The sequence below is a fragment of the Lycium barbarum genome, chromosome 5 (genome assembly GCF_019175385.1).
Source record: "Lycium barbarum isolate Lr01 chromosome 5, ASM1917538v2, whole genome shotgun sequence".
Classification (NCBI taxonomy): domain Eukaryota; kingdom Viridiplantae; phylum Streptophyta; class Magnoliopsida; order Solanales; family Solanaceae; genus Lycium; species Lycium barbarum.
The window spans coordinates 128551317-128575275 of record NC_083341.1 but is presented as its reverse complement, the minus strand read 5'-3'; the positions used below and the strand labels follow the sequence as shown (position 1 = coordinate 128575275).

Sequence of the window (23959 nt, the reverse complement as noted above, 5' to 3'; positions counted from 1 at the left end):
AAATATATGATAGTTTTTCAAGACATATATATAAATATATGTATATAGAATTTTTTCCGAAATTACGGAAGCACGTATCCCCCACTCTTCAAGTTGGGTCTGCCCCTAGTTCACTATGTACATCCGCCCCTGCTATGGAGTCAATGAACATTTAATTCTTTTCCAATGTCGAATTATTATTGACGAGGTGATACAAAAGCCTTTAGACTAGCCACTCGCTTCCTGTAATAAATATCTTCGTAGAAAATATGAATTTTAGAATGGAAGTGTATATCAAAAAATGATTATTTAGTTTTGTCCTTTATCGTATTGTCAGAAATTTAATGATTAAAAAGTAATATCTTTGTGGTGTCATAAAAACTTTTATCGTATTGTCAGAAATTTAATGATTAAAAAGTAATTATCTTTGTGGTGTCATAAAAACTCTTATATATGGTCATGGCCCGACCCTATCCCAGGAAATCGTTCGGTGTCGAGATTTTTTTTTTTTTTTTTTTTCATTTAGTGTTCGGAAAATTTTATATTAAAAGGTAAAAGCGTTTTCAAACAAAGAATTCATACGAGAATTCGAACCCAAAACTTTTGATTATTTTATATAACTTGTAAAGTTCATAAAATTTATAATTTTTACGACATCTTTTCAAGTTTGTCAATAGTTGAAATTATTTTTGTCAATAACAAAATTGAAGCTATTTTTAAGTTGGGAGTCTAATAGTTTGCTAGGCTGAGGCCTGAGGTTATAATGTCGGTGAATTACAATTTTTTGAAGAAAAAATTGCAAATATATGACACATAGCCAAAACTATGGTATATGTCACATTCCTTAGTAATCGAAGAATTACACTTACTATATGCCATCATTACTGGCATTTTCATCAATTCTTATTTTATTTTATATGCATTCTAGCCGTAATTATGCATAAACATGCTTCTTATTGTATCGAATTCTTAAATTTTAATCTTTGTTTCAACAACAAACTACTACATGTCAATCTCAAACTAGTTAGTTAGAGTATATGAATCTTCTTTCTATTATAAACTGTTCACGATGACTGCAAAATTTATCGTGGTTTGATTTTATGGCGACTGTTAACCTACCGTAATAATAATCTTCCTTTCGTACGACTTTGAAACTAAGAATATTTTGCAGAACTCATATAAGAAGAGCATTTATTCAAGCTACAATAAAGTCCATATCTTCCAAAAAGGAATGATCATATCATAATGATGTGATTAGGCAAAGGAGGTGTTTGGTCAATTGGTTTCAATTATTGCCAGCTACCATTCTATAACTCTTTATCATAGAATTATTGCTTGTACTACAGGACCCTTGGGACAGTGACAATAAAGATACACCAAGTCATTAGTCAATCAGAAATTTAGTGCTAAGTATCAACAGTCAAACAAAGTAGAATTCTAGTGGTAGTACATTAATATATGAAGTGTTTTGATTTCAGAGCCACTTTTGACTTTAGCATCCCTTACTAACATCCATGCAAAATGTATAAAATCCAACCATATATTAGATCTATGTTATATTATATACAAAACAAGTTGCAATTTAACAAGATAGAGCCTTTTCTATTACTTAACCGCAGGACCAGGAATGTGCTTTGGTTTTATTGTTTTGTACATAAGCACCGACAGACAGATCCAACCAGACCATGTTACCTTAATTTCATATTGACACTTCACTTTCTTTCCTCTCACATCTCTGACCCCTCCTATCATTCAGTTCTCTATTCTTTTAAGGCCCTTTTTGCTCTTTTTTTTTTTACTAGAAACACGCGTAATTTTGACAAAATTAGTCAGAAATGTACTTGTCCACGACAATAACAACAACAATAACACACCAGTATAGTTTTTATAAGTGGGGTCTGAAGAGGGTGAGTCATACGTGGACCTTATCCTATCTTTGTGGGGGTAGAGAGATGGTTCCTTTTAGACCCTCAGGCTCAAGAAAACATCTTTCAGAACTAGTTTGAAAGAAATGCAAGAATCAAAAGCTATAATGAAAATGTATTCGTCGAAAGCGATTTTTGACAATTTTCCGTCAGAAATCCTAAATTTCTGATAGAATTCCCGTCAAATTTCTAGATTTCTGACAGTATTTCGATAGAAATGTCCGTCGTAAAAATAAGTATTTTTAGTGGTAGATCTTACCATTTTATTTTTGAACCCTAACTTGTATAAACTAATGTATAAACAATCTTTATATTATCAATGTATTTAAATTTATTGTAGCACGTAACATACTTACCATCAAAGGTATGGTGATATGATATTTTTTAATCATTAAACAAAAATTTCGAGCTCGAGTTCTAGAAGTAGATTTGCCTTGCCTTTCCTAGAGAACACTTTACTCTCGGAAACTTTCCTAATATAAATTCAAATTAGTCGAACCCAACATAGATGGACATCAGGTAGAAAATTAGAAAAATATAATATACCTTAATTTTCAAGTTATTAGTCTCATCTTGTCATAAGCAGTTATTTGTCGTTATTTGTAAGAGAATAAAAGATTTAAGCTATTTGTACAGGAATTATGCTCTTTTCACTTCTCTAGCTCTATCTAACTCTCTGCACATTAATCTACCAATATATGTACATAATGTGAAATGGTATGGAATCCTTATCACAAAAGTTGTACAACTAGACTAGCTACAGACAAACACATCTGTACTCCATTAATTTAATGTAATCATTTAAACCCTTTTCTCTGTGTATCATTATTCATTACTCAATTGTGGATTCTTGAATTATTTCATTCCACAACTCTCTCTAGGCAGTTTAAAAAAAGTGCTCACTCTTTTGTGAGCTGCAAAGATTGTTGGCATTTTGAGTTTTTAGCTTTGATTTTATGATGAGGAGTTTCTTGTTTCATGGTTTGCTTTTGTTTATTTTAGTTCCATTTTCATCAGCTCAGTTAGTTCCTGTAGAAAATAGAATCCTTTTCCAAATCCAACAGTTTCTTGAATATCCACCAGTTCTTCAAGGTTGGAATAATTGGACAAATTTTTGTTACCTTCCACAAACCTCATCTCTTGTTATAACTTGTTCTGGTAATCACATAACAGAATTAGCAATTGTTGGCAACAAAAAATCAGCTTCAGAGTCTTTAAAATCCTCTACTCCACAAGCTCTATCTGGGAAATTTTCCATTGATTCATTTTTCACTGTTCTTACTAAACTTTCAAGCTTGAAAAAATTGTCATTGGTTTCTCTTGGATTATGGGGTCCATTACCTGCCAAGATTAGTAGACTTCACTCACTTGAGGTACTAAACATTAGTTCAAATTTCATTGTTGGTGAAATTCCATCATCAATAGTCAATTTCAAGAATCTGAAATCTCTTGTTTTGGCTAGAAATTTGTTTAATGGAAGTGTGCCAGATCTTAAAGTGTTAAAAACACTTGAAGAGTTAGATTTGAGTGACAATCATTTAGGACCTAAGTTTCCATCTATAGGAAACAACAACAACCTTGTTATCCTCAATTTGAGCAACAATTTACTTAGATCAGAAATTCCTGATGGACTCAAAAAGTATACTCATTTGCAAATTCTTGATTTCTCTTCAAACAAACTTGTTGGTCCAATGCCTTCTTTTCTGTTTTCTCTACCAGCAATTCAGTCTATTAGTACTGCCAAGAATCAGCTAAGTGGAGCCCTTCCATCAAGTGTATCATGCAGTAACAAGCTCAAATTTGTCGATGTTTCGAGTAATTTTTTGGTAGGAAAATTGCCAGCTTGTCTTGGATCAAGTTCAAGAAACAGGACAGTGATTAATATTTGGAATTGTTTGTCAAGTACAAGTACAAAGTATCAACATCCACATACGTTTTGTGAAAAACAAGCAATTGCTGTTAAGCCACCTTCAAGAACTCATGATGATGAGAAGAAACAATCCACAGTTAAACTTGGTGTTGTCCTTGGACTTATTGCTGGAATTGTGATTGTTATAGGTGCAATTGGTTTGTTGATATTTTTCGTTGTCAAGAAAGTTACAAGAAATAGAGTTCAAGGATATAAAAATGACAGCTTTGCTTTTGAGAAGAATTCAACACTTTCCAAAGCTGCTGATGGAGGTAAATTTCTTTAATGAATCTTGAATTTCAAAATAATGATAATGCATCATCATAATAATTTCATTTGAATTTTGGATCTTCTGCATAATTAATCAATGTTGTCAACTTGTCATCAACTTGATTTTTTTAGGAAATGCAAGGAGGACAATGAGGATGGTATCATTAGGACTGCCACCATATCATGTTTTCACTCTAGAGGAAATGGAAGAGGCAACAAATAATTTTGATCCAACTAATCTGGTTGGAGAAGGTTCCCAGGGTCAGGTAAAACTGTCGATTCATTAATTAAAGCAAAAAAAAAAAAAAAAAACAGAGGACAGGTATTACTATTTTCGGTCCATATTATCGTCGTTTTGGCAAATTGATTTATTTCAAAATATTTGACATTTTAGAAAAACAAGAAGCTGTTATAAGTGTTTTTCCAAATTTACCCGTAATGCTCCAATTAATGGAGTAGTGTTAAATAACAGAGACGTTTAAGAGAGAGACACATGGTAGTTTAGACAAATAATTTAATATATGAGGCTACTTCCTCCGTTTCATTTTACTTGGCCCTTGTTGACTTGACAATCCCTTTTTCAAACTATTTCTTAGGGATTTGTTTTACTAAATTATCCTTCGAAAATCAATGTTTGACTAATCTCTCTTGATCCGCTAAAATGGACAAGTAAGAAAAAAATCTATTTTTAGTATAACGATCAAGTAAAATGAAATGTTTAGAGTATTAAATGTCATGTATAGAGTATTAAATGTCTAGGGGTGCACAAAAACCTCAAGGCACAAATAATATTGGATATAACCGGAAGTAGTAATATGGATATGTTTTTCACAAATCTTGATGAATACTACTATAATTTTTTTTTTTGTCAACATGCTTTTTGAGATATGGGAATTGGTGATTTTTAATGACAGCTATATAGAGGCTGGCTTAGAGATGGATCAGTGGTCCTAGTGAAATGTCTGAAACTGAAGCAGAAGCATTCACCTCAAATTCTACAACAGCACATGGAGATGATATCAAAGTTGAGGCATAGGCATTTGGTCAGTGTACTTGGACACTGTGTTGTTACTTACCAAGATCACCCAAATACAGCTAGCACTGTATTTATTGTGCTCGAAAATGTTGTCAATGGATCGCTAAAAGATCATCTTAGCGGTAAGCTATCCCGTATTATTAGTTTAATCATATCCCTGAAACTGCGATCTGAACGATAATGGGCTGAATCTATTTTAGGATTTTTTTTATTCTTGACTTGTCGACCGAAATTAATTACGGGCGCTAGCCAAAATATACAAAACCTATACAATGCTTATGTATATTTTGTGTATACAATATGTATATTATATGTATATTTATACTTAATATACAAAACCTATACATTTGCTAGCTATTATTCTTTTGAGCTGTCCAAACATGTAATTATCGCATTTATATTTTTCCGAATTCGTTCTTTGACAGATTGGAGAAAAAGGGATGTATTGAAGTGGCCACAAAGAATGGGAATAACAATGGGCATTGCAAAAGGAATTCAGTATTTGCACACTGGAGGAGTCACTGGAAATGATATAAAGCTTGAGAATGTTTTGTTGGATGAGACTCTTACTGCTAGAATAGGCAGCTATAATATATCTTTGCCACCTAAGGTAATGCTAGTAAAACACAAACAACAACACCAAAATCATGCAAAAAACGCGATTTTGACCATCCAAACTTTTTGCAGGTTGGTTCTGAAAGTCCTCTTGCTGGACCAGATCATTTTACCAGGTATAAATTCCGCAGCTACTTATATACTTTCTCTGTTTGCTGCTATCATTTCCAAATTACCTACTAATATAAACTTCATATGCAGCGCGAAAGAAGCAGAAAAGGAAGACATTTATCAGTTGGGAATTATTCTACTAGAGGTTATTATTGGTAGACCAGTCAACTCTCAAAGCGAAACCGAAGACCTTAAGCTTCAGGTATCAATTACAAAATACTAATCACTCTCAAATCATAGAAGTATAGGTTATCTTTGAGAAATAAGAGATATGCGAGAAAGAATTAGACGAATACATGAATACAAATATCTTACGCTTGAATTCTTCTATATTCAAACGATATATTGTGACATGACTCGATATAAAACACTTACATATAGGACATTTTTTATAGGGGTATTTCATTTTTGGCCCATCGGCCGCAATTTATTACAGTTTCCAGCCAAAATATACAAAACATATACAATGATTATGTATATTAATGTATATTATACGTATACCTATGTATACAATATGTATATTTATCCTTAATATACAAAGCCTATACATTTAATTATCCCTCACTACAAGAAAAAATATATTTGGCAACAATTTTTTTTTTTTTGTTGCCATAGATTGATTATTGTTGCAAAAAGTACTTTCGGCAACAATTTTTTTTTTTGTTGCATAGACTTTTCCCGACGGCTATTATTGCAACAACGCGCAACAACATATTTTGTTGTTGCCAAAAGTACTTTTTGCAACAAAAATCAATACTGTGGCAACAAAATTAAATTCTTTGGTAACAAAAAAGTTCATTTGCCAACAAGAAAACTAAGTTGTTGCCAAATATTAAAATTTTTGTTGTCATTTCTATACTTTCTTGTAGTGCCTTTTTCATATATTACATGTTAACCTAGTCTATTTACACAATCTCTCTAACACCCTCAAATCAAATTGCCTATTCTATGACATATAGGTGGAGACTGCCTTAGCGGAATCACCATCAAAGCTACGAGATTTAACAGATCCTTGTATTCGGGGTACATTTGCATATGACTCGTTAAAAACAACGGTCCAGATAGCAATAAACTGCCTTGAAAAAGAACCAAGCAGGCGGCCATCAGTAGAAGATGTTCTATGGCATATGCAATACTCAATTCAGGTTCAAGAAGGAGCAACTAACAGTGGAAACCTCAGTGGGAACCTAAGTGGGAAACTCAGTGGGAAAATAAGTGGAAATCTTAATAATAAGTTTTACTGATCAAAGAGATCTGTCAATGATTTTGTTTAATCTTGTTGTTTAGTTATTTGTATGCATCCTGTATAGCACAGTTCAGTAGCTTACTGAATAAATGTTTTGCTTTCTGCATCACAAATGTGCCCAAGTTCACAATACAACACAAAGCAAATTTTCATGGAAGTTGAAATCCGGTGGATCTCGATGTTTACGCCAACCCGATGAATATATAAACTATATGTTCACGTCGATTTATTACTAACCTAAAAAAGTTTCCTCAGTCTCGGCGATTGCCTATACATAGGCTATTATAAGTTCTAACATAGGTTGCTATGGTGAAATTAGTAGACATGCTGCTCTTATAAAGCAAGGTAATGCATCTCAGTTCGAGTCCAGGTGGAGGCATACTGCCTTCTAAAATGATAAATAGATTTTATAATTAATTCAGTTCCCAATTTTCATTTTAGAAACACGTAATTAAGGGACTGTTCTTCTTAAGATTTTTTTATGATATTTTCAACCTTAGAGAGCATATAAACTCACATTTTCTTTTCGGTCGTTTCAATTGTAACTACAATTCCTTTGAATTGATAATTTTTTTAGTTCATGAAATGGTAAAACATTCTCTCCTCCATTCATCACTTAACCATGGTAAATTAAATAGTTTGTTGTAAATACTGGTGTGTCACAATGTGCTCAGAATATCACTAGTAGTCTAGTAGATATGTATTCAAAGTGCGGTTATTGGGTAAGAGTGTTTGATTTATGCAAAGAAATGGTCAGCCAGAGGAATTTCATAACATGAATTCATTGGTTGTAGGAATGATGCTCAATGAGCAGAGTGAATTTTTTTCAATATTTGCTATTTGACTCTAGACCTGTTCTAAAAAAGTTAAAGGTATTTTCAGAATTGTTTGTTTGACACATTTAAGGTAAACAATAAGAAAAACCAAACCAGTGTAGTCTCATAAAGGAAAATCTTGTGCATGTTAAACTGGTAAAATTTGCATCTACTCACACACCTAATACTTATTCACCAGCAAAAGCAGAATCATCCACCAAACAGTTCTTGTGCAGAACATCCAAAATAGTTGTCAAAAAAGTGTGGTGGTTCAAAGATGAAGCAAGAGATGACATCTCTAAGCGTAATCACGCCAACAACTTCATTATCTTCATCAGTTGTCACGTATATCCTGTGAACCGACTTGGAAGCAAGAATCTCTATCACATTACCAAGAGTTGAATCAAGTTTGCATGTTATTGCTGTAGCAACCTTACTAGGTTCATGCGTTTTCGACCCAACCGTGATTATGAAGTCCTTTACAGTTAACTTCCTGCAATCAGACCGTCAAATTCCAAATGCATGAGCTACTACGATAAATCATACTCCCGATATTCTATTTTACATTTTGGAAACATGGTAGCTTTAAACTTCCCACTTTACACTTAATGAGATGCTCTCATAGCTATAGAAATGTCATGACATATTTAAGATCACAAGTTCTAAAGATGCTTTTGTTACGTGTCAAAAGTCTTACTCCCTCCGTCCCAATTTAAGTATCTTACTTTCCTTTTTGGTCTGTCACAACAAGAGTGTCTCTTCCTATATTTGGTAAGTTGACAATTCAAACATTCTACATGACAAGTTTATAACCACAAGATTTAAAGGACATTTTAGTACATTAGACACATTTTTAATTTAGAGCCACAAGATTCAAAAGTCTCTCTTATTTCTTAAACTCAGTGCCTAATCAAACTAAGACACTTAAAATGGAATGGAGGGAGTACTTTATTTCCTAAACGTCATGCCTAGTTAAATGCCATATAAAATGAAACGAAGGGAGTAGTGAAATTGAAAATTGACCTGAAAGTGTGAGTTTCATGGACGGAAAGTAGTTCAGGTACTACAACAACAACAACAACAACAACATACCCAGTGTAATCCCATAAGTGGGGTCCGCGGAGGGTAGAGTGTACTCAGACCTTACCCCTTCCTTGGCAGGTAGAGAGGCTGTTTCCAATAGGCCCTCGGCTCAAGTATTCTACTGTAGTTCGAGTATCTCTAATATTGAGAGTCTAATATTTTGAAAATTATCAGATATAAATAAGAGGAACAAACAAGTTGACTTTAAAATATACCTGAAATTGGAGAAGAGTTCAGGGCTGAGTAACAAGCATCTGATATGTCCTATGCTTACATCGCCAACAATCTTCTTTGTTGGTCCATGAACAACTGGAAGACCTCCAATGTCGTTATCTCGCATTTTCTCAAATGCTTCCAAAATCAGTTCATCACTTTGTATGCTAATAACCTGGTGCCCATTCAGAAATCACGAACTTTACATCATCGATTTTTTTATGAGATAATAATATACTATCGGATGCTACAAATAACTGACCTCATTAGAGGACATGTAAGGAAGACCAAGATCTGATATAGGATGAGAACAAATACTGTCGAACCAATCTCTCCCTTTGCATTCTTCAAGACGCTTTATCACAGCCGATTGAATATCAAGTACTTAAGGAATGGCTTCCCTGTTTCAATCACGGGTACACTCTGCAGCCTATATTTTGACAGCAGTAGCAAGACAGTTAACATAGAACTATCCGTAGCTACTGGCACAAAAGGTGCCCAACAGTAGGATTCTACAATAGACCTCACCTGCAAATACAGATACATAGGTCGTTATTTCAAAAATAATAACTATAGTTCATTCCAATGGTACTATTTTCTTGTCCTCAGACTTGGTTATATTTTCCAGAGGTTTACATACTTCATGATTGTTTGGTCTATCAATCAACTTAAGTTTTAAGTTTCTAGATGAGATGGTGACAATTCTATATGTATATAGTATCAGAGCAGGCAAAAGTCTTCCATTCATGTCTCAATTCCATCCGTTATCAAAAAGAATTTCCGCATGTTTGGCCCATAACCACATGTGAGGGGTCGTGTGAGGATATAATTAAGTAAATAAAAGTTCTCTCCAACAGTTATAAGCTTCTAGATGAAATGATCACAAATTCAATACTATCTAACAGAACACTAGAACCTTAAGGGTAGTCTTTCTGTAAGAGCATCTTACCGTTGTTGACTTAAAGGGTTCTTCTTCAAGTATAACTTTGTAGAAATCCATGCCCAACTTATCCGCTGCAATTGGAGCATCGTTTCCTATACCTGTCTCAGCAGCCACACCACCTGCCACGGCTGCACCAACTGCAGCAACAGTTAGGCCAGCAGAAACAGCAGGACCTGCCATTGATGTTGCACTCATCGCCAGTGCTCCAAGAGCACCAGCAACACATACACCAGTTCCAGCCACTGCTGCTGAGTTGGCTGATGAGGCTTTTGCTTCTATCTCTGCACTCTCCAGCACCCAAACAACAATAGCAGAGTAGTCAAGTATTCCCAAGTATCTTTCTCTCCACTCATTACTATCCTCAACAGCTGGATCCCTCACAGGAGCTGACAGGATATTGGATTCTGAAAGAATTTTTACAGCATCGCCGATCAAAGTGTCCGCATCTATTTCGATCACTGTAATGAAGAAAATTTTCAGGGTGCAGAAAAACAAACCTTTACTACTAATTAGTACTTCATCCCTTCCATTTTATGTGAACTTGTCCGTGGCGGAGCCAGGAGCTCATCCAAGCCCCCTGCATATATAATAGACGTTAAATTCCCTTAACTTCTTCGTGTTTTTATATTTTGAATATTCTTAGTGAAAATTTTGACTCCGCCACTGAACCTGTTTGACTAGACATGGAGCTAATAAAGATTTACTTTTGAAACTAGCAGATTTGCAGTCTTAAACATGCTATGACATTTGGGTGGCTATAAAATCTTATCATTATACGTTAAACATAAATTGGGAAGTTTTACAGTTCAATTTTTTCCAAGTATATATATGTGTCCTTCGTTTTAGAACAGACTAAAAATGATAAAGTGTGACATAAAATGGAACACAAAAAGTAAAATAACAGAAAAGTAACTAATTTAAAGATGATATATTTTGGAATACCTTTGCTTTCAGGAACTTGAAGGAAGGATGAAACTGTAATTTTTGCCAATGCAGCTGTTAAAGATTCCTGCAATTTATGTGGCAATTTCTTTTTCCTCTGGATCATCTCAAAGTAAGCATCATAGCAACACTTCTCTGTAATTTGTGTTTGTTTCATTTACAGCACTGTACTCAAAGAAGTGAACTTATTATATCACAGTGACAAAATTTATACTCCTAGATAGCCCTCAGCATGTACTACCGGATTTATATGACACTAAAAAATCATCAATAAATATCCTTAGAATATCTATAATTTAGCTATATTCTAAAAATTATCATAAGAAAGCTATTTTTACACTAGCGACAGCCCCTTGAACTTGTCACTTACGTATCCAATAGGTACACTTTTAACTAACATTAGGTGTTCAATAGGTCGTATCCTCAATTGAATTGTCTAAATGAAATTTTGTGACAAGTTCAAGGTCCGTCTATGTATTTAGCCATAAATTAATTTTCAATGTGAGAGTAATTATACTTTACGAGTCATGTGGACAAAGCTGGAGAAAAACAAAACATGGGGTCTTTAGAAATTTTACCTCTGTGTCTCTGCAAGACCTTCTTGTCTGAAAGATGTGTGGGAGAAGTGACAAGGTTATGTGTTGTGTGGTACTGATACTTCTTGTTACTTCCATGTTTCAAGAAAGATTGGCTGTTAATTAGCTGGTTTCTGCAGCTCTGCCATGTGTCAAGTTTCATTCTACGTGCCACTGAGCTTGCAACTAGAGCTTATTGGCTCCAATAACAAATTCATGTTTTAAAATTGCGGAATTTGACATTTAGTAAAGCAAATGCTACGATAACTTTCGTTCTGTTTTGACAAAAAAAAAAAAAAAAAAGAGAGTGAAAAAATGTTGTGTTTGCGGTCACAATGATTGACAAAATTATTTCTTGACTATCAATTTGAGTTGTTGGCTAACCAGGTTCCAATTGTTTATAAGAGTGGTATATAATATCAGGATTTTTACCTAAATAACCGACGAGATTTAATGTTTATTTTTTCTAACTGATATATATAGATGAAACTATACATTGATTATACATATTTATACACATATTATACATAGATATATATATATTTTACATCCGCCGGATGTCTGTAGTTTAACGGCTGGATAAACAACTATTTAGGCTAATTCTTATCAAATTGGATTTATCTATTACGTACCAGCCAATTCACAAATTAATTAGAGTATTTTTTCTTTTCTAAGTAGCCTTCATATGTTGGTAGAGTGATGCAATATCATTTCTTAGTACTATAATGGCCTCTTTGTTGGTACAAACTGAAAAAAACCTTACCATTCCGATTGCATTGGATGGGTTACATATATAGGCAAGCCGCAAAAGAAGAACTAGCCACGGAAAAGGATATATAATGAACTAGTAAATTTGCTCGCGCTTCGCGCGAATATAAAACTTAATGAATTTATAAAATGATCAAGATAATAATTCATTTAGATACTATTTATCTTTTCTGTCAGGAAAGAACTTTAAGAAACATCATACATTTTGGGATTAATAATTCATACCCTTGGGTTTATTTAAAGCACAAGTAGTTTATATCTAATGTAAAGTTAATTACATATTACCAATAAAGCTTATTTAAAATGAGTATTAGAAATGAAAAATAATAATTAATTAAAAGTGCATAATTTTATTTAAAATATAATTAGTATCGTACAAATTAAAATTAATATTAGTTGTATATTGAGAAGATATAATTTCATATAAATGGATTTAACTTTTTTATTATCAACAAAAATATTCTAAGATTACACAATGGGGTTCATCTTTAAAAGTTGAAGCAATACATCAGGCATCAGCAAAGAGTTTTCAGATTCCTCTCTCATACAAAGACACCAATTAACATTTTTGTTGGGTCGTTAATACTGCGTCGAAAATTTTCCACTTCCGCACCATTGACCAGAAACACATTCTATCAATCAACCCAGCCTTGCTCCCAACAATCAGAAGTGCATTAATTTCGAAAATCAAAATGAAAACATACATGTGTCAGCAAAACTTGTTCCAAAAGACATAATTTAAGGAGGGGGGGGGGGGGGGGGGGGGGTTGAAGACGACGCATACACACATGTTAAGGAGCTACACATTACAAATACACCAGTAATCACATACAAATCGTTGACTTTCCTATTGTTATTGTTCCTACAAACTATTTTGATGTGAAATTTCATTTTTCTTCAAGCGCGAAATCATTCTTATATATAAAAATAAATATCACAAAGCGACGAACATTTGAGAATTAAACTGAGGGACAATGGAAAAATTGTTTATGGGATTGTGAAATACTTTTTGCAATTTAGACGATCGTCAGTTGCACACAGCTTAAATCAACGTTAATATCAATGTTATTCAGACTCGTACAAACTGATGCACACCTATGTTGAGATATAGGAGGAGAATGTACTGTTAAAAATGATAGCAAGCGGCCGCGGATGACGGGGAGATTACTGTGCCAACGAATATAATGGTGGAATAGTAAAGGTGATAAATTACGTTAAAGTGGTTGGAGAATATAGATGAAAACTTCTCGGAAGTAAAAACATTTTAATTTAGACAGAAATAGATACTTGCAAAAGGCTACTTTGATCTCCTAGAAGATAAAAAGGAATAAGTGAAATTGAAAGATGCATACACGAAGAGGCATGTAGACATACACAAGTCAAGGCCTTTAACTGTGGGTGTCGTTTCAGGACGAAGGTTTTAAACGAACTCTCTGTAACCCCTACAGGTTGGCTGAAAGGTCACAAAGCATAGAAATAAGAGTGAGGTTTCAGTGTTTTTTCCTTTTATTAATTAGCAAATATATGGAAGAATTGATTTAATAGGCTAAAAAATTGAGAAAATAGATAAATACAAATCCTAGCCTAAGAGAGTGCCACGTCACGGGCCTATCTCCCTGCTCTATATATTTATATAGATAGATTATCTGTGGGAGGAAACAATTCCAAGTTTCTTTTCTCAGAATTGCATGATCGTAATGGACAAAATATGTTCAAGTACCTTAAAATTCCATGTCTAGCTAATGGATGGACGAGATATGTTTGATAAAAAATTCTCTCCCCATTCTAAGTTGTTGCTAGAGTTCTCTCCATGAATATCACTTTCTGGAACACAAATCATTGCAAACTTTTGAAGAAATTGCAGCAACAAAAATCGATCCAAGACTCGGGTCCTTAGAAATGACCATAGTTGATGCAAAAATATCTTTCGTTAGAAAATTATACTGCACAAACAAGATAAAAACAAAGCCTTGTATATGTATATGTATAAAATGTTGATTTCTCTTAACAAAAAAGAAGATTCTACTTTAGTGACAAAAGTGGTTTAAAATTTATTTACGGTCACATGGTCAAATCCTAGGCGTGACACTTTTGCATTTTCTTGAATCCATTTGTCAGAATTTCTAGCTCCACTGCTATACTCATCAATGGTCATATTCCGAGTGTTGTTGGAAGTGAAGGGCTGAGAAAAGCATGGCGTCCCAAGATATGAAGCAGCTCCAATTCGACTTTTGAAATTATTACACAATATGAATTGAAAGAGGAAGAAGAAGTACTTGATGGTGGTGTGAAAAATTTGAGAGAAGTGGAAGAATATCTTTGAGAAGACAATGTGTGACTATGATGATGATGAGTTTGTAGTGAAATCAAGAGTAATTGTGGGGTGTGATTGGGAAGTGGAGATTGAAGTTTTTGGTGGTAAGTAGAAAGTTGGTGCATGTGTGGCTAATAAGTTATTGTTTGAAGTATTATTAGTGAAGTTGAATCCATGAAGATTTTGATCAACATTTGAGAAACATTGTTGTGAAGTTGATGAGGAGGAAGTGCATCTTAGCATAGAGGCAGCTGCAGAGGTGGTGGAAGCCATGGCAGTTGCTGAAATTGGAAGGGGGTGATTGTGTGTTCCTTCATAAGTGGTGACCAAAATGGACATGTCTTCAAAGCACCTTTGAACCTGTGGTGGATCACAAACATGAAAAGAAATTAAGGGTAAGACGTAGGTGTTTCGACGTCTGAGTTTGTTTGAACATGAATTTTACTTGAAAAACAGTTGAAGTATTGTGAGTTTGAAACTAAAAAAATGATTTTTTTTTTTTTTTTTTATAACCAAACACTCAATTTTTAAGAAAAACATTGTATGGACAAATTTTTTGGTGTACCCTAACTAAAAGAAATTGTACATGCTAACCATATAAAAATTTAATTACAAGTGTATGTACCCTAACTTGTTTAAGTTGTTTTATTTTTCAGATTAGCGATCTCACTTATTACTCTTACCTATAGTTATTTTTAGATGAATTAATAGTGTATAAAAATAAACAATTTGCATTATTTGGAAATTATTAATACTAAAAACTTACTAAACAAACAAATATTTAATTAATTTTATAACTAATATATAATGATAATGTATTATATTCAGTTAATTAGTAATTTATTCATTATAAATAATTAAAAAACTGATTCTCCCTTTAAGTATGAATCAAATATGAATACTGAAAATTTACAAGCCAATGATCTGTGTACATAAGTAAAATACTAAAATAAGATACCTGTTTTCTGACTGGGCATGATGGGGAGTCAGTGCAACGGTAGTATGCCCTAGGACATGGGTTCCCTTTAGCTATCTTTTGTCCATATTTTCTCCATTGACATCCATCATTCATCTACATTTGCAAATTAAATTTAGGCCTTTAAATTAATTAGTGATAAAGATAATATCATATGAAATCGAAAATTTGATTGTTAAGTGAATTAAATTGTTAAATTTTTTAAAAAGAATAATACGAACAGCGAAAGAGAACAAACATTTTAGCAAATAAAATCATCAATTCTTTTAAGCTATACTTTGATCAGGACATTAAGATTTTCTAGATACACAAATGAGTTTAATATAATGTACAACTTTTACATCATCAAATTAAATAGAGATGACCTAACTATCTATAGTAATCTTTATTTGATAACATAAAAATGTGGTAAATACTAACTATAATCGGCTAAATTACAATATTGATAGTGTAATAACTTAAGTGTCTATAAATTAAATCCTATGAAAATTCAATGAAGTATGAATTAAACTTACCGTAGTAGTGTCACACACAGCTCTTATAGATACCCTAGCCTTCTTTTGAGAATTCTGCTGCAAAAAATCTTCATCATCATCCCCACTAATTCGTGCCATTTTTGGGCATGGTTCATTTATATTCTCCTTCTTTGATTCCTCAAAGCTATTTTCTGAGGTATCATAATTTTTCGTGACTTTAGTTAAATCTGAACTAAATCTACTGTCTAATCCCAGATCAAGACCATCAAATAATAATTTACTATGCTTTTTATTTTTACCCTCATTTTGATCATATTCCTTCTTGATCTCTCTTGAAGTTCTCCCTAGGCTCAGTGAAACAAGTTCCACTTCTTCTTCTTCTTCCACTTCAACAATAGTACTTGTTGCAATATCCTTTGAATATTGAGGTTTATGATAAGGTTGAGCTACGCCTTGAAAATGCATTTGCAAGGATTTGTAATCCCTCATGATTTTGGATAGCGTGGACTTTAGTCTTTCGTTTTCTTCTTTTGCTTCAACAATCTGAGATTTTGTTGAATTTAGCTGATCCTCCTGATAAAACATGTACACAAGTTAGCACCAAATTAGTTATAATGGATTCAAACTAGTACATTACTAGAGCAATTTTTTATGACCTATTCAACAAATTTGATTTTTATTTGGTTATATATGGGCAATGCATTAGGGTAGACTATCTACATCACACCCCTTACGGTGCGTCCCTTCCTCGGATCTTGTTAATGTGGGATGCTTTGTGTGTCACCGGGCTGCCCTTTTTATATAGGCAATGCATGTGTGGCATTTAGGAATCACCAGAAATAAGTTTCAGCGACGAGACTATTCTCAGGGATCCTCTAGTCATTACGAAAAGTCTTTTGTGATGACATTTCTACTTTCTAGAAGGCTTTAATTCATCGCCACAATTAAAAAAACCTCTTGTAGTGACGTACGTAATTGTAAGGGTTACTATTTTCAAAAGTGGTACAAATATATGTATGTTAATGGCAAATATTCTATAACAATTGGCTATACCTGATTCTTCTCAGAGGTCAAGAAAGAGTCTCTGAAATTGGTATTCATGGACGTTGTTGTTCGAGTTGCCTGCATGAATATGGCATAATTATATTCATTTGGACAAAAAAAAAAAAAGAACTTGATCGAGCAATTTAATACAGATAATATTTGGAATAATAATAGGAAAGAAGTTATATATCGGACTAAGTTATATCTAGTTGTTTTCTCTTCTGGAACAGGTGACCAGTCCAAGTTGACTAATTAAACTATTATTCTCTCTAAAATAATACAACGTTGAGATTTCAGACTATTATTTAATTGCAATCTCAATAATAAATACAAAATGAACTCTGACTGATGACTATTAAACAATTCACTAGTTGCCATAGTTCCACACAAATTGCAGATATTTAATTGCAAAAATAAATAAATAAATAACGAAAAGGAACACTCCTTAAGCTAAGATCGTCTCTTTCTCGTCCCTTTTGTCCTTTCAAATCCTAATTAGCATGCCTATATAATGTATAGTAATATATTCAACAAGGATCTTAAAAGAAAATTAATTCCAATTATTGCTGATCTTCTTCCTTATTGAACATGAAATTAAGATGAATTGATCAAAGATCTTCAAGCATGAAATCTAACATGAAAAAATCATTGTTTATTTACACAACTCCCTTTATACTTGCAATTGAAAACTTCTGATTATATATATGCTCGTGAGATAATATTTTTTTCTTACTTACCAAATGCCAAAAAATAAGTAAGGAAAGAGAATACCCTCCGTAAAAAAATATTTTCCTTCATACAAAACACACCCTATAACAAGCCATATTTTGATAAAATGATTTAGTATCTTCAAAGAAAATTTGTGATGAAAGGCTGCAACTGTTCTGGTCATGCATATCAACAAAAGATGGACAGATGGTTAAAATAAAGTACTATTAAAAATACAGCAAGAATCACAAGATGATGAAATTTATGGGGGAAAAAACTCTTAATTATATTTGTATGAATTTCAATTTTTAATTACCTTCTTGATAGAGGCTAGTTACAGTTCTTCTTTACCACAAATGGTAGTAGAGTCCACTGCCATATCTTTTCTTAGCATGTCTATTCTTTTTTCTCTTTAAGCTATTCTTAGCATTTGCAGGTGTTTCTCTTTGGAGAAGTCTTCTTATAGGGCAGCCACCAGATATTGTAATATTAATTAATTAATATAGGAGTAGAGTTATTACATTGGCATGTTACATACCCCCTAAATAATATGTCAACTAGTCAACTAATCAAGTTTTTCAACTGAGTTCTTTATCATCGATGCAAACTAATTCATATGGCAGATCGATTTTCTAATTCTAATTTCAACGCTTTGGAAAGAGACTAGAGAAATTTTATTTGCCGCCATCCAAGGTTGAGCTAGAAGGTTACTTCATTTCGGCTGAACTCAGTAGTTTTAGTCCTAGATGTTGTATTTGTATAAGAAATTCACTACATAGGTATAAAAATTAAATTCAAAACTCTGTTATTAATTAACATCTCATATCACTATTCTAGAATTTAAAATTCATAAAATTTAAATTTTGGTTCCGCCTTTATCGGCGCCCTGGATTGCTTTTGAACAAGCATTCATAATTGAAATTGATAGATTATGTAAATATTAGTTAGAATATTTTATAATCTCCTATTTTAGGTTAGAATATTTTGTAATCTCCTATTTTAGGTTAGCCCTTAATTCTAGGCTAACATTACGTATGTATAGTTTGTATATTAACCAAGTTAAGGAATGAAAGAGGATACGGAAAATATTTCCTACATGGTATCAGATTAGGGTTTCTTTCTTCTTCCTCCTTCCGCTACGCCCTAGTCCCTCATTCTTCTTCCTCTTTCCGTCACTTTTTTTTTCTTTCTTCTTTTCCGCCATGGCCGACGCTACTGCCCCTCCGGCTAAGCCCTCGTTCCACCCGGCCCTAGCGGTCTCCAATATCAAAAATCACATCTCTGTTACTCTTAAGATGGAGAACTCACAATACGGAACATGGGCCGAGCTTTTCAAGATTCATGCTCGTTCTCACAAGTTCATTCATCATATCATTCCTCCACCCACAGGTAAGGAGAAGCCAACTCCCAAAACTGATGAGGAAGTCGAATTATGGACGACCATTGACGCCACCGTGCTTCAATGGATTTGTTCGACAATTTCGAATGATCTGTTAAACACCATCATTGAACCAGACGCTACTGCCATGGATGCTTGGGTTCGCTTGCGTGATATATTCCAAGATCATTAAAACTCTCGTGCGGTGACTCTCGAACAAGAATTCACAACAACTCGTATGGAGGATTTTCCCAATGCCTCCGCCTATTGTCAACGTCTAAAGAGCCTTGCGGACTAACTGACAAACGTCGGGGCTCCCGTGACGAATAGCCGCCTTGTCCTTCAACTGGTTTCGGGTCTCACTGAAGCGTACAAAAGGGTTGGGACACAAATTCGCCATGCAAAGCCTCTCCCCCCATTCACAGAGGCTCGGTCTTCCCTTGTTTTGGAAGAACGTGAACTTGCGGCAATGGTGTCTCACGGGTCTGGTTCGGCTATGGTAGTCGCGGTCGACGAAGTGCCACTGCCCTCGGACAACAGAAGCTCACGTCGAGGGAAACCCAAAAATTCTCGCGGCCAAAATTCTGGGACTGGCCGTAAAGGTGGCTCTGGCGGCGAAAAATTCACCAGCGGACGCGGTGGTTCAGCCCGTAGCAGCGGCGGTCAGCAGCCAGCGGGCTCCCCTTCGCAGCAGTGGACTGCCGGCCAATTTGGTCACTGGCAGTGGGTTCCGCAGCCTCGCTGGGTGGCTGCCCCTCCCCCTGCCCGTACCCGACCACTTCTTGGGCTCGTCCCCCACCTGGCCCACCATGGCAGCAAGGTATATTGGGTCCTCCTCTAGCCCATCAGCTCTACACGGCAGCAGTGGCACCTCATGGGTCGTATGTTCCCACCGACATCGAGTCCGCAATGCGCACCATGACCTTGAACCCGCCCGATCAAAATTGGTAAATGGATACCAAGGCCACTTCTCATATGACATCCTCGGAAGGTAATCTCTCGTCTTATTTTAATTTGAGCAATCAAAATAATGGTATTGTTGTGCGAAATGGTCATTCGATTCCAATTCGTGGTTGTGGTCATACTAGTTTGCCTCCCCCGAACCCCCCTTTATGCTTACGGAATGTCTTACATGCTCCTAAACTCATTAAGAATTTAATTTCAGTAAGGAAGTTTACTACTGATAATTTTGTGACTGTTGAATTTGATCCATATGGGTTTTCTGTGAAGGATTTTCAGACGGGGATGGCACTAATGCGGTGTGATAGTCGGGGAGATCTTTATCCAATCACTACCATCAAATATCCAACCACCACTCCATCAACCTTTGCGGCGTTGTCCTCTCCTTTTTGGCATGCTCGTTTGGGTCATCCGGGAAATTCTATCTTAGATTGTCTTAGGCTTAATAGAAGCATTGAATGTAATAAATCTAGTCATTCTAGTATTTGTCGTTCTTGCGTTCTTGGTAAACACGTTAAGTTGCCGTTTGATTCTTCTATTTCTGAAACTTTGATGCCATTTGATATTATTCATAGTGATTTGTGGACCTCTCCCGTGTTAAGTTCATTGGGTCATCGATATTATGTTCTTTTTTTGGATGGTTTTTCAAAGTTTTTATGGACTTTTCCTTTAGCTAAGAACTCCGATGTTTATGCGAAATTCTTAGCTTTAAAAGCCCACATTCATACCCAATTTGAACGACATATTAAAAATGTCCATTGCGATAATGGGAGGGAATATGATAATGGTCAATTCGGGAAATTTTGTGAGTCTAATGGGATGTCATTTCGTCTTTCTTGTCCACATACGTCATCACAAAATGGGAAAGCCGAAAGAAAAATCCGATCTATCAATAATATCACTCGGACTCTCCTTGCTCATGCCTCTCTTCCCCCTTCGTTTTGGCATCACGCCTTACAAATGGCAACATATCTTCTAAATATTTTACCAAGCAAATTATTGGGTCATGTTTCTCCTCTTCAAGTGCTATACCAAAGAAAGCCATCTTACTCTCATCTTCGGGTTTTTGGGTGTTTATGCTATCCCCTCTATCCTTCTCCGACTATCCACAAATTGCAAGCCCGGTCTACACCGTGTGTATTTTTGGGGTATCCTACGAATCATAGGGGGTATAAGTGTTATGATTTATCGTCCAACAAAATCATTATTTCTCGTCACGTGATTTTTGATGAGAATGTTTTCCCATTTTCCAATTTACATTCTCCCACTTCAACTACTTATGATTTTTTAGATGATGGGATTTTGCCATTTTGGTTGCATCATATGGCTAATGATCTGGATAATGGGCCCAGCCCACCCCCCGCTGCACCCGTGACCCAGCCGACTGGCCCCCCCACCGTGGCACGTACTGCCACCTCCCCTCCGTTGGCAGCCGTCTCCCCTGCCGCACCTATCCCTCTCCCCTCTGCCTTGGGCCAACAGCCATCGGCTCCGTCTCTCACACCCATACAAACATCACCCCAGCCGCCCCAATCTACCAATCCGCCCCGAATGGTGACCCGGAGTCAAAATGGTATTTTTAAGCCAAAATGTACATTTAACTTGAATACCATGGTTACGAAATCCCCTCTCCCTCGTAACCCTGTGACCGCCTTTCGTGACCCGAATTGGAAAATGGCTATGGATGATGAATTTGATGCTCTTATTAAAAATAAGACGTGGGAGTTGGTGCCCCGTCCACCTAATGTGAATGTTATTCGTTCTATGTGGATTTTCACTCATAAAGAAAAGTCTAATGGTGATTTTGAGAGGCATAAAGCCCGTCTTGTAGGTGATGGAAAGACTCAACAGGTTGGCATTGATTGTGGTGAGACCTTCAGTCCGGTGGTCAAGCCGGCTGTTGACACCCAATTTTGTCCCTCCTTTATTCCAATTTATTTCCTTGGGCTGATAAATTTATTAACAATCTAAATACTTTATTTTCACAACTATTTTTTATTGCTACTACTATTAATATTGTTATCCTCTTATTACTTTCATCCTCACTATTTTACTATCAACATTACTAGCATTATTTTATCACAATTTTTTTATGGTTCGTCATCATTTCTTTTTCGGATTCGTACTCGTTAAATTAATTATAAGTCAATACTTTGGTAAGTCCTTTACTCTCTACATAGTAATTACTAATTGTCTTCACATAGTATATATTGTACTAGTTATTAAGTTAGAAGCCAAGAATAATTAAAATGAAGGAAGAAAGACCAATACTTCAGCCAAATTAGAGCCCCAAATCCGAGTCCATCAACAAAAAACATTTTTCTTTTCGGACCAGCCCAAGCGTCACCGGCCCAATACCCGTCTAAGACCTACCCGACCCGGCCCATGACTCTCTTCCTAAAACCTAAAGACCCATCACAGCTTCACACTGCGCCGCACAGCTCTTCACTCTCTCTCTCTCTCTCCATTTCCAGCAAAAACCTATTTCTTTTTAGCCATGAACAGGCTTGTCTACCCATTTTCATACACAAAAACCTCGTCCCTACGTCCTCTTACCTGTGCATTCTGTCGTTGACAAGGAAAATCTCCATTTCTCGTTTCAAGGTGCGGACTGATCTTCAAAGGCCAGGAGTGGTCGAACCATTTTCGGTAATACCCAAGCCAAATCACGTGAAGATCTGTTTGGATTTCAACGAATCCATTTTTGACTCGTTTTATAAAAATCCTAGTTCAACATCCCGCCCAAATCGAAACCCTAGGTTTTGATTTACACCTATAAATGCCACTCTAAGTCCAGTTAGAGGGGGACGAGAACGATATCTGCATATTGTTTTAGAACCCTTTTAGTTTCTAAAATTACCCTTTCAGTCTCGGTGCATACTTTAGTCGTGGTAGCGATTTAGAACTGATTTGGTTTCTAGGCTTGAATCTAATCATAGTAAGAGAGTAGATTCGACGTCGACGCCCCGTTCACTGCACCACCAACAGGTAAAATCTGATGCAATTTTGACTTATCGTTTTGTTAAAATTATGTTAGCATAGAAAAAAAATCATGTTTTAATGTCTTGCTGTTGCCGTTTGTGATTCGAAAATATGTTTGCATTTCTTATTTCTTGTAGTTGCTATAGCCGACGAATGGTAAATAGACATTAAGGTTCACGTCTTAGTTTTCACCATTTGTTGATATCTGAATATGTTTTATGAAGGTCCCATAAATTAAATCATGTTAATCTGTTTCTAGAGTTTCTGAATGTAAAGTTCTTCTCCCCTGTTTTTTAAGAAATCTAGTCCATCATGTTCCTTTTCTTCCCTTTTCCTCATAAATTAAACCATGTCCGCTCGTCCTTCTTCACTGGCTGTTAAACCCCTTTTGTCTCTCTTTTCTACATCCATATGTATGATATATATGTATATAGGTATTTGTACATGTATATGCTAAATATGTAGTGACAGGTTATGTAAATGAAAAGCTACTACTAGTCAAAACCCAACTTGAATACTATAAAACTTTGAGAGGATTATGCTTTTTAAGCCGGCTGTTTGTTGTTTTTTTTTTTTTTTGTGGGTTCACTTTATACATATGCCACAAATATATAAACAACATATACAGTGTATATAAAAGTAGTATACAATTGTATATTATGGACCTAAGGGCTAATCAGTTGCTTAAACT

At 35.1% G+C, this 23959-nt stretch overlaps 2 protein-coding genes and 1 pseudogene across 3 annotated transcripts; 1 reads left to right on the top strand and 2 right to left on the bottom strand.

Annotated features, from left to right (window-relative positions):
- Nucleotides 1–2581: 2581 nt before the first annotated feature.
- LOC132641524 (probable LRR receptor-like serine/threonine-protein kinase At1g14390) lies at nt 2582–7204 on the top strand. The gene is made up of 7 exons (XM_060358555.1): nt 2582–4085; nt 4216–4349; nt 4998–5241; nt 5545–5729; nt 5807–5850; nt 5936–6047; nt 6805–7204. The coding sequence occupies exons 1-7, from the start codon at nt 2861–2863 to the stop codon at nt 7087–7089; spliced, it is 2229 nt and encodes a 742-aa protein (XP_060214538.1). The 5' UTR covers nt 2582–2860; the 3' UTR covers nt 7090–7204.
- A 680-nt stretch (nt 7205–7884) lies between these two features.
- LOC132642713 (SNF1-related protein kinase regulatory subunit gamma-1-like) lies at nt 7885–12043 on the bottom strand (annotated as a pseudogene).
- Nucleotides 12044–13219: 1176 nt separating this feature from the next.
- LOC132642712 (WRKY transcription factor 72A-like) lies at nt 13220–18393 on the bottom strand. 2 transcript variants are annotated; one of them, XM_060359773.1, is made up of 6 exons: nt 18265–18393; nt 17250–17318; nt 16496–16769; nt 16236–16387; nt 15703–15816; nt 13220–15104 (listed from the first exon to the last, which is right to left on the bottom strand). In XM_060359773.1, the coding sequence occupies exons 2-6, from the start codon at nt 17295–17297 to the stop codon at nt 14769–14771; spliced, it is 924 nt and encodes a 307-aa protein (XP_060215756.1). In that variant the 5' UTR covers nt 17298–17318; nt 18265–18393; the 3' UTR covers nt 13220–14768. The 2 variants fall into 2 exon arrangements, with proteins under 2 accessions (XP_060215756.1, XP_060215755.1); XM_060359772.1 differs by having other exon boundaries at nt 16236–16769.
- Nucleotides 18394–23959: the final 5566 nt, after the last annotated feature.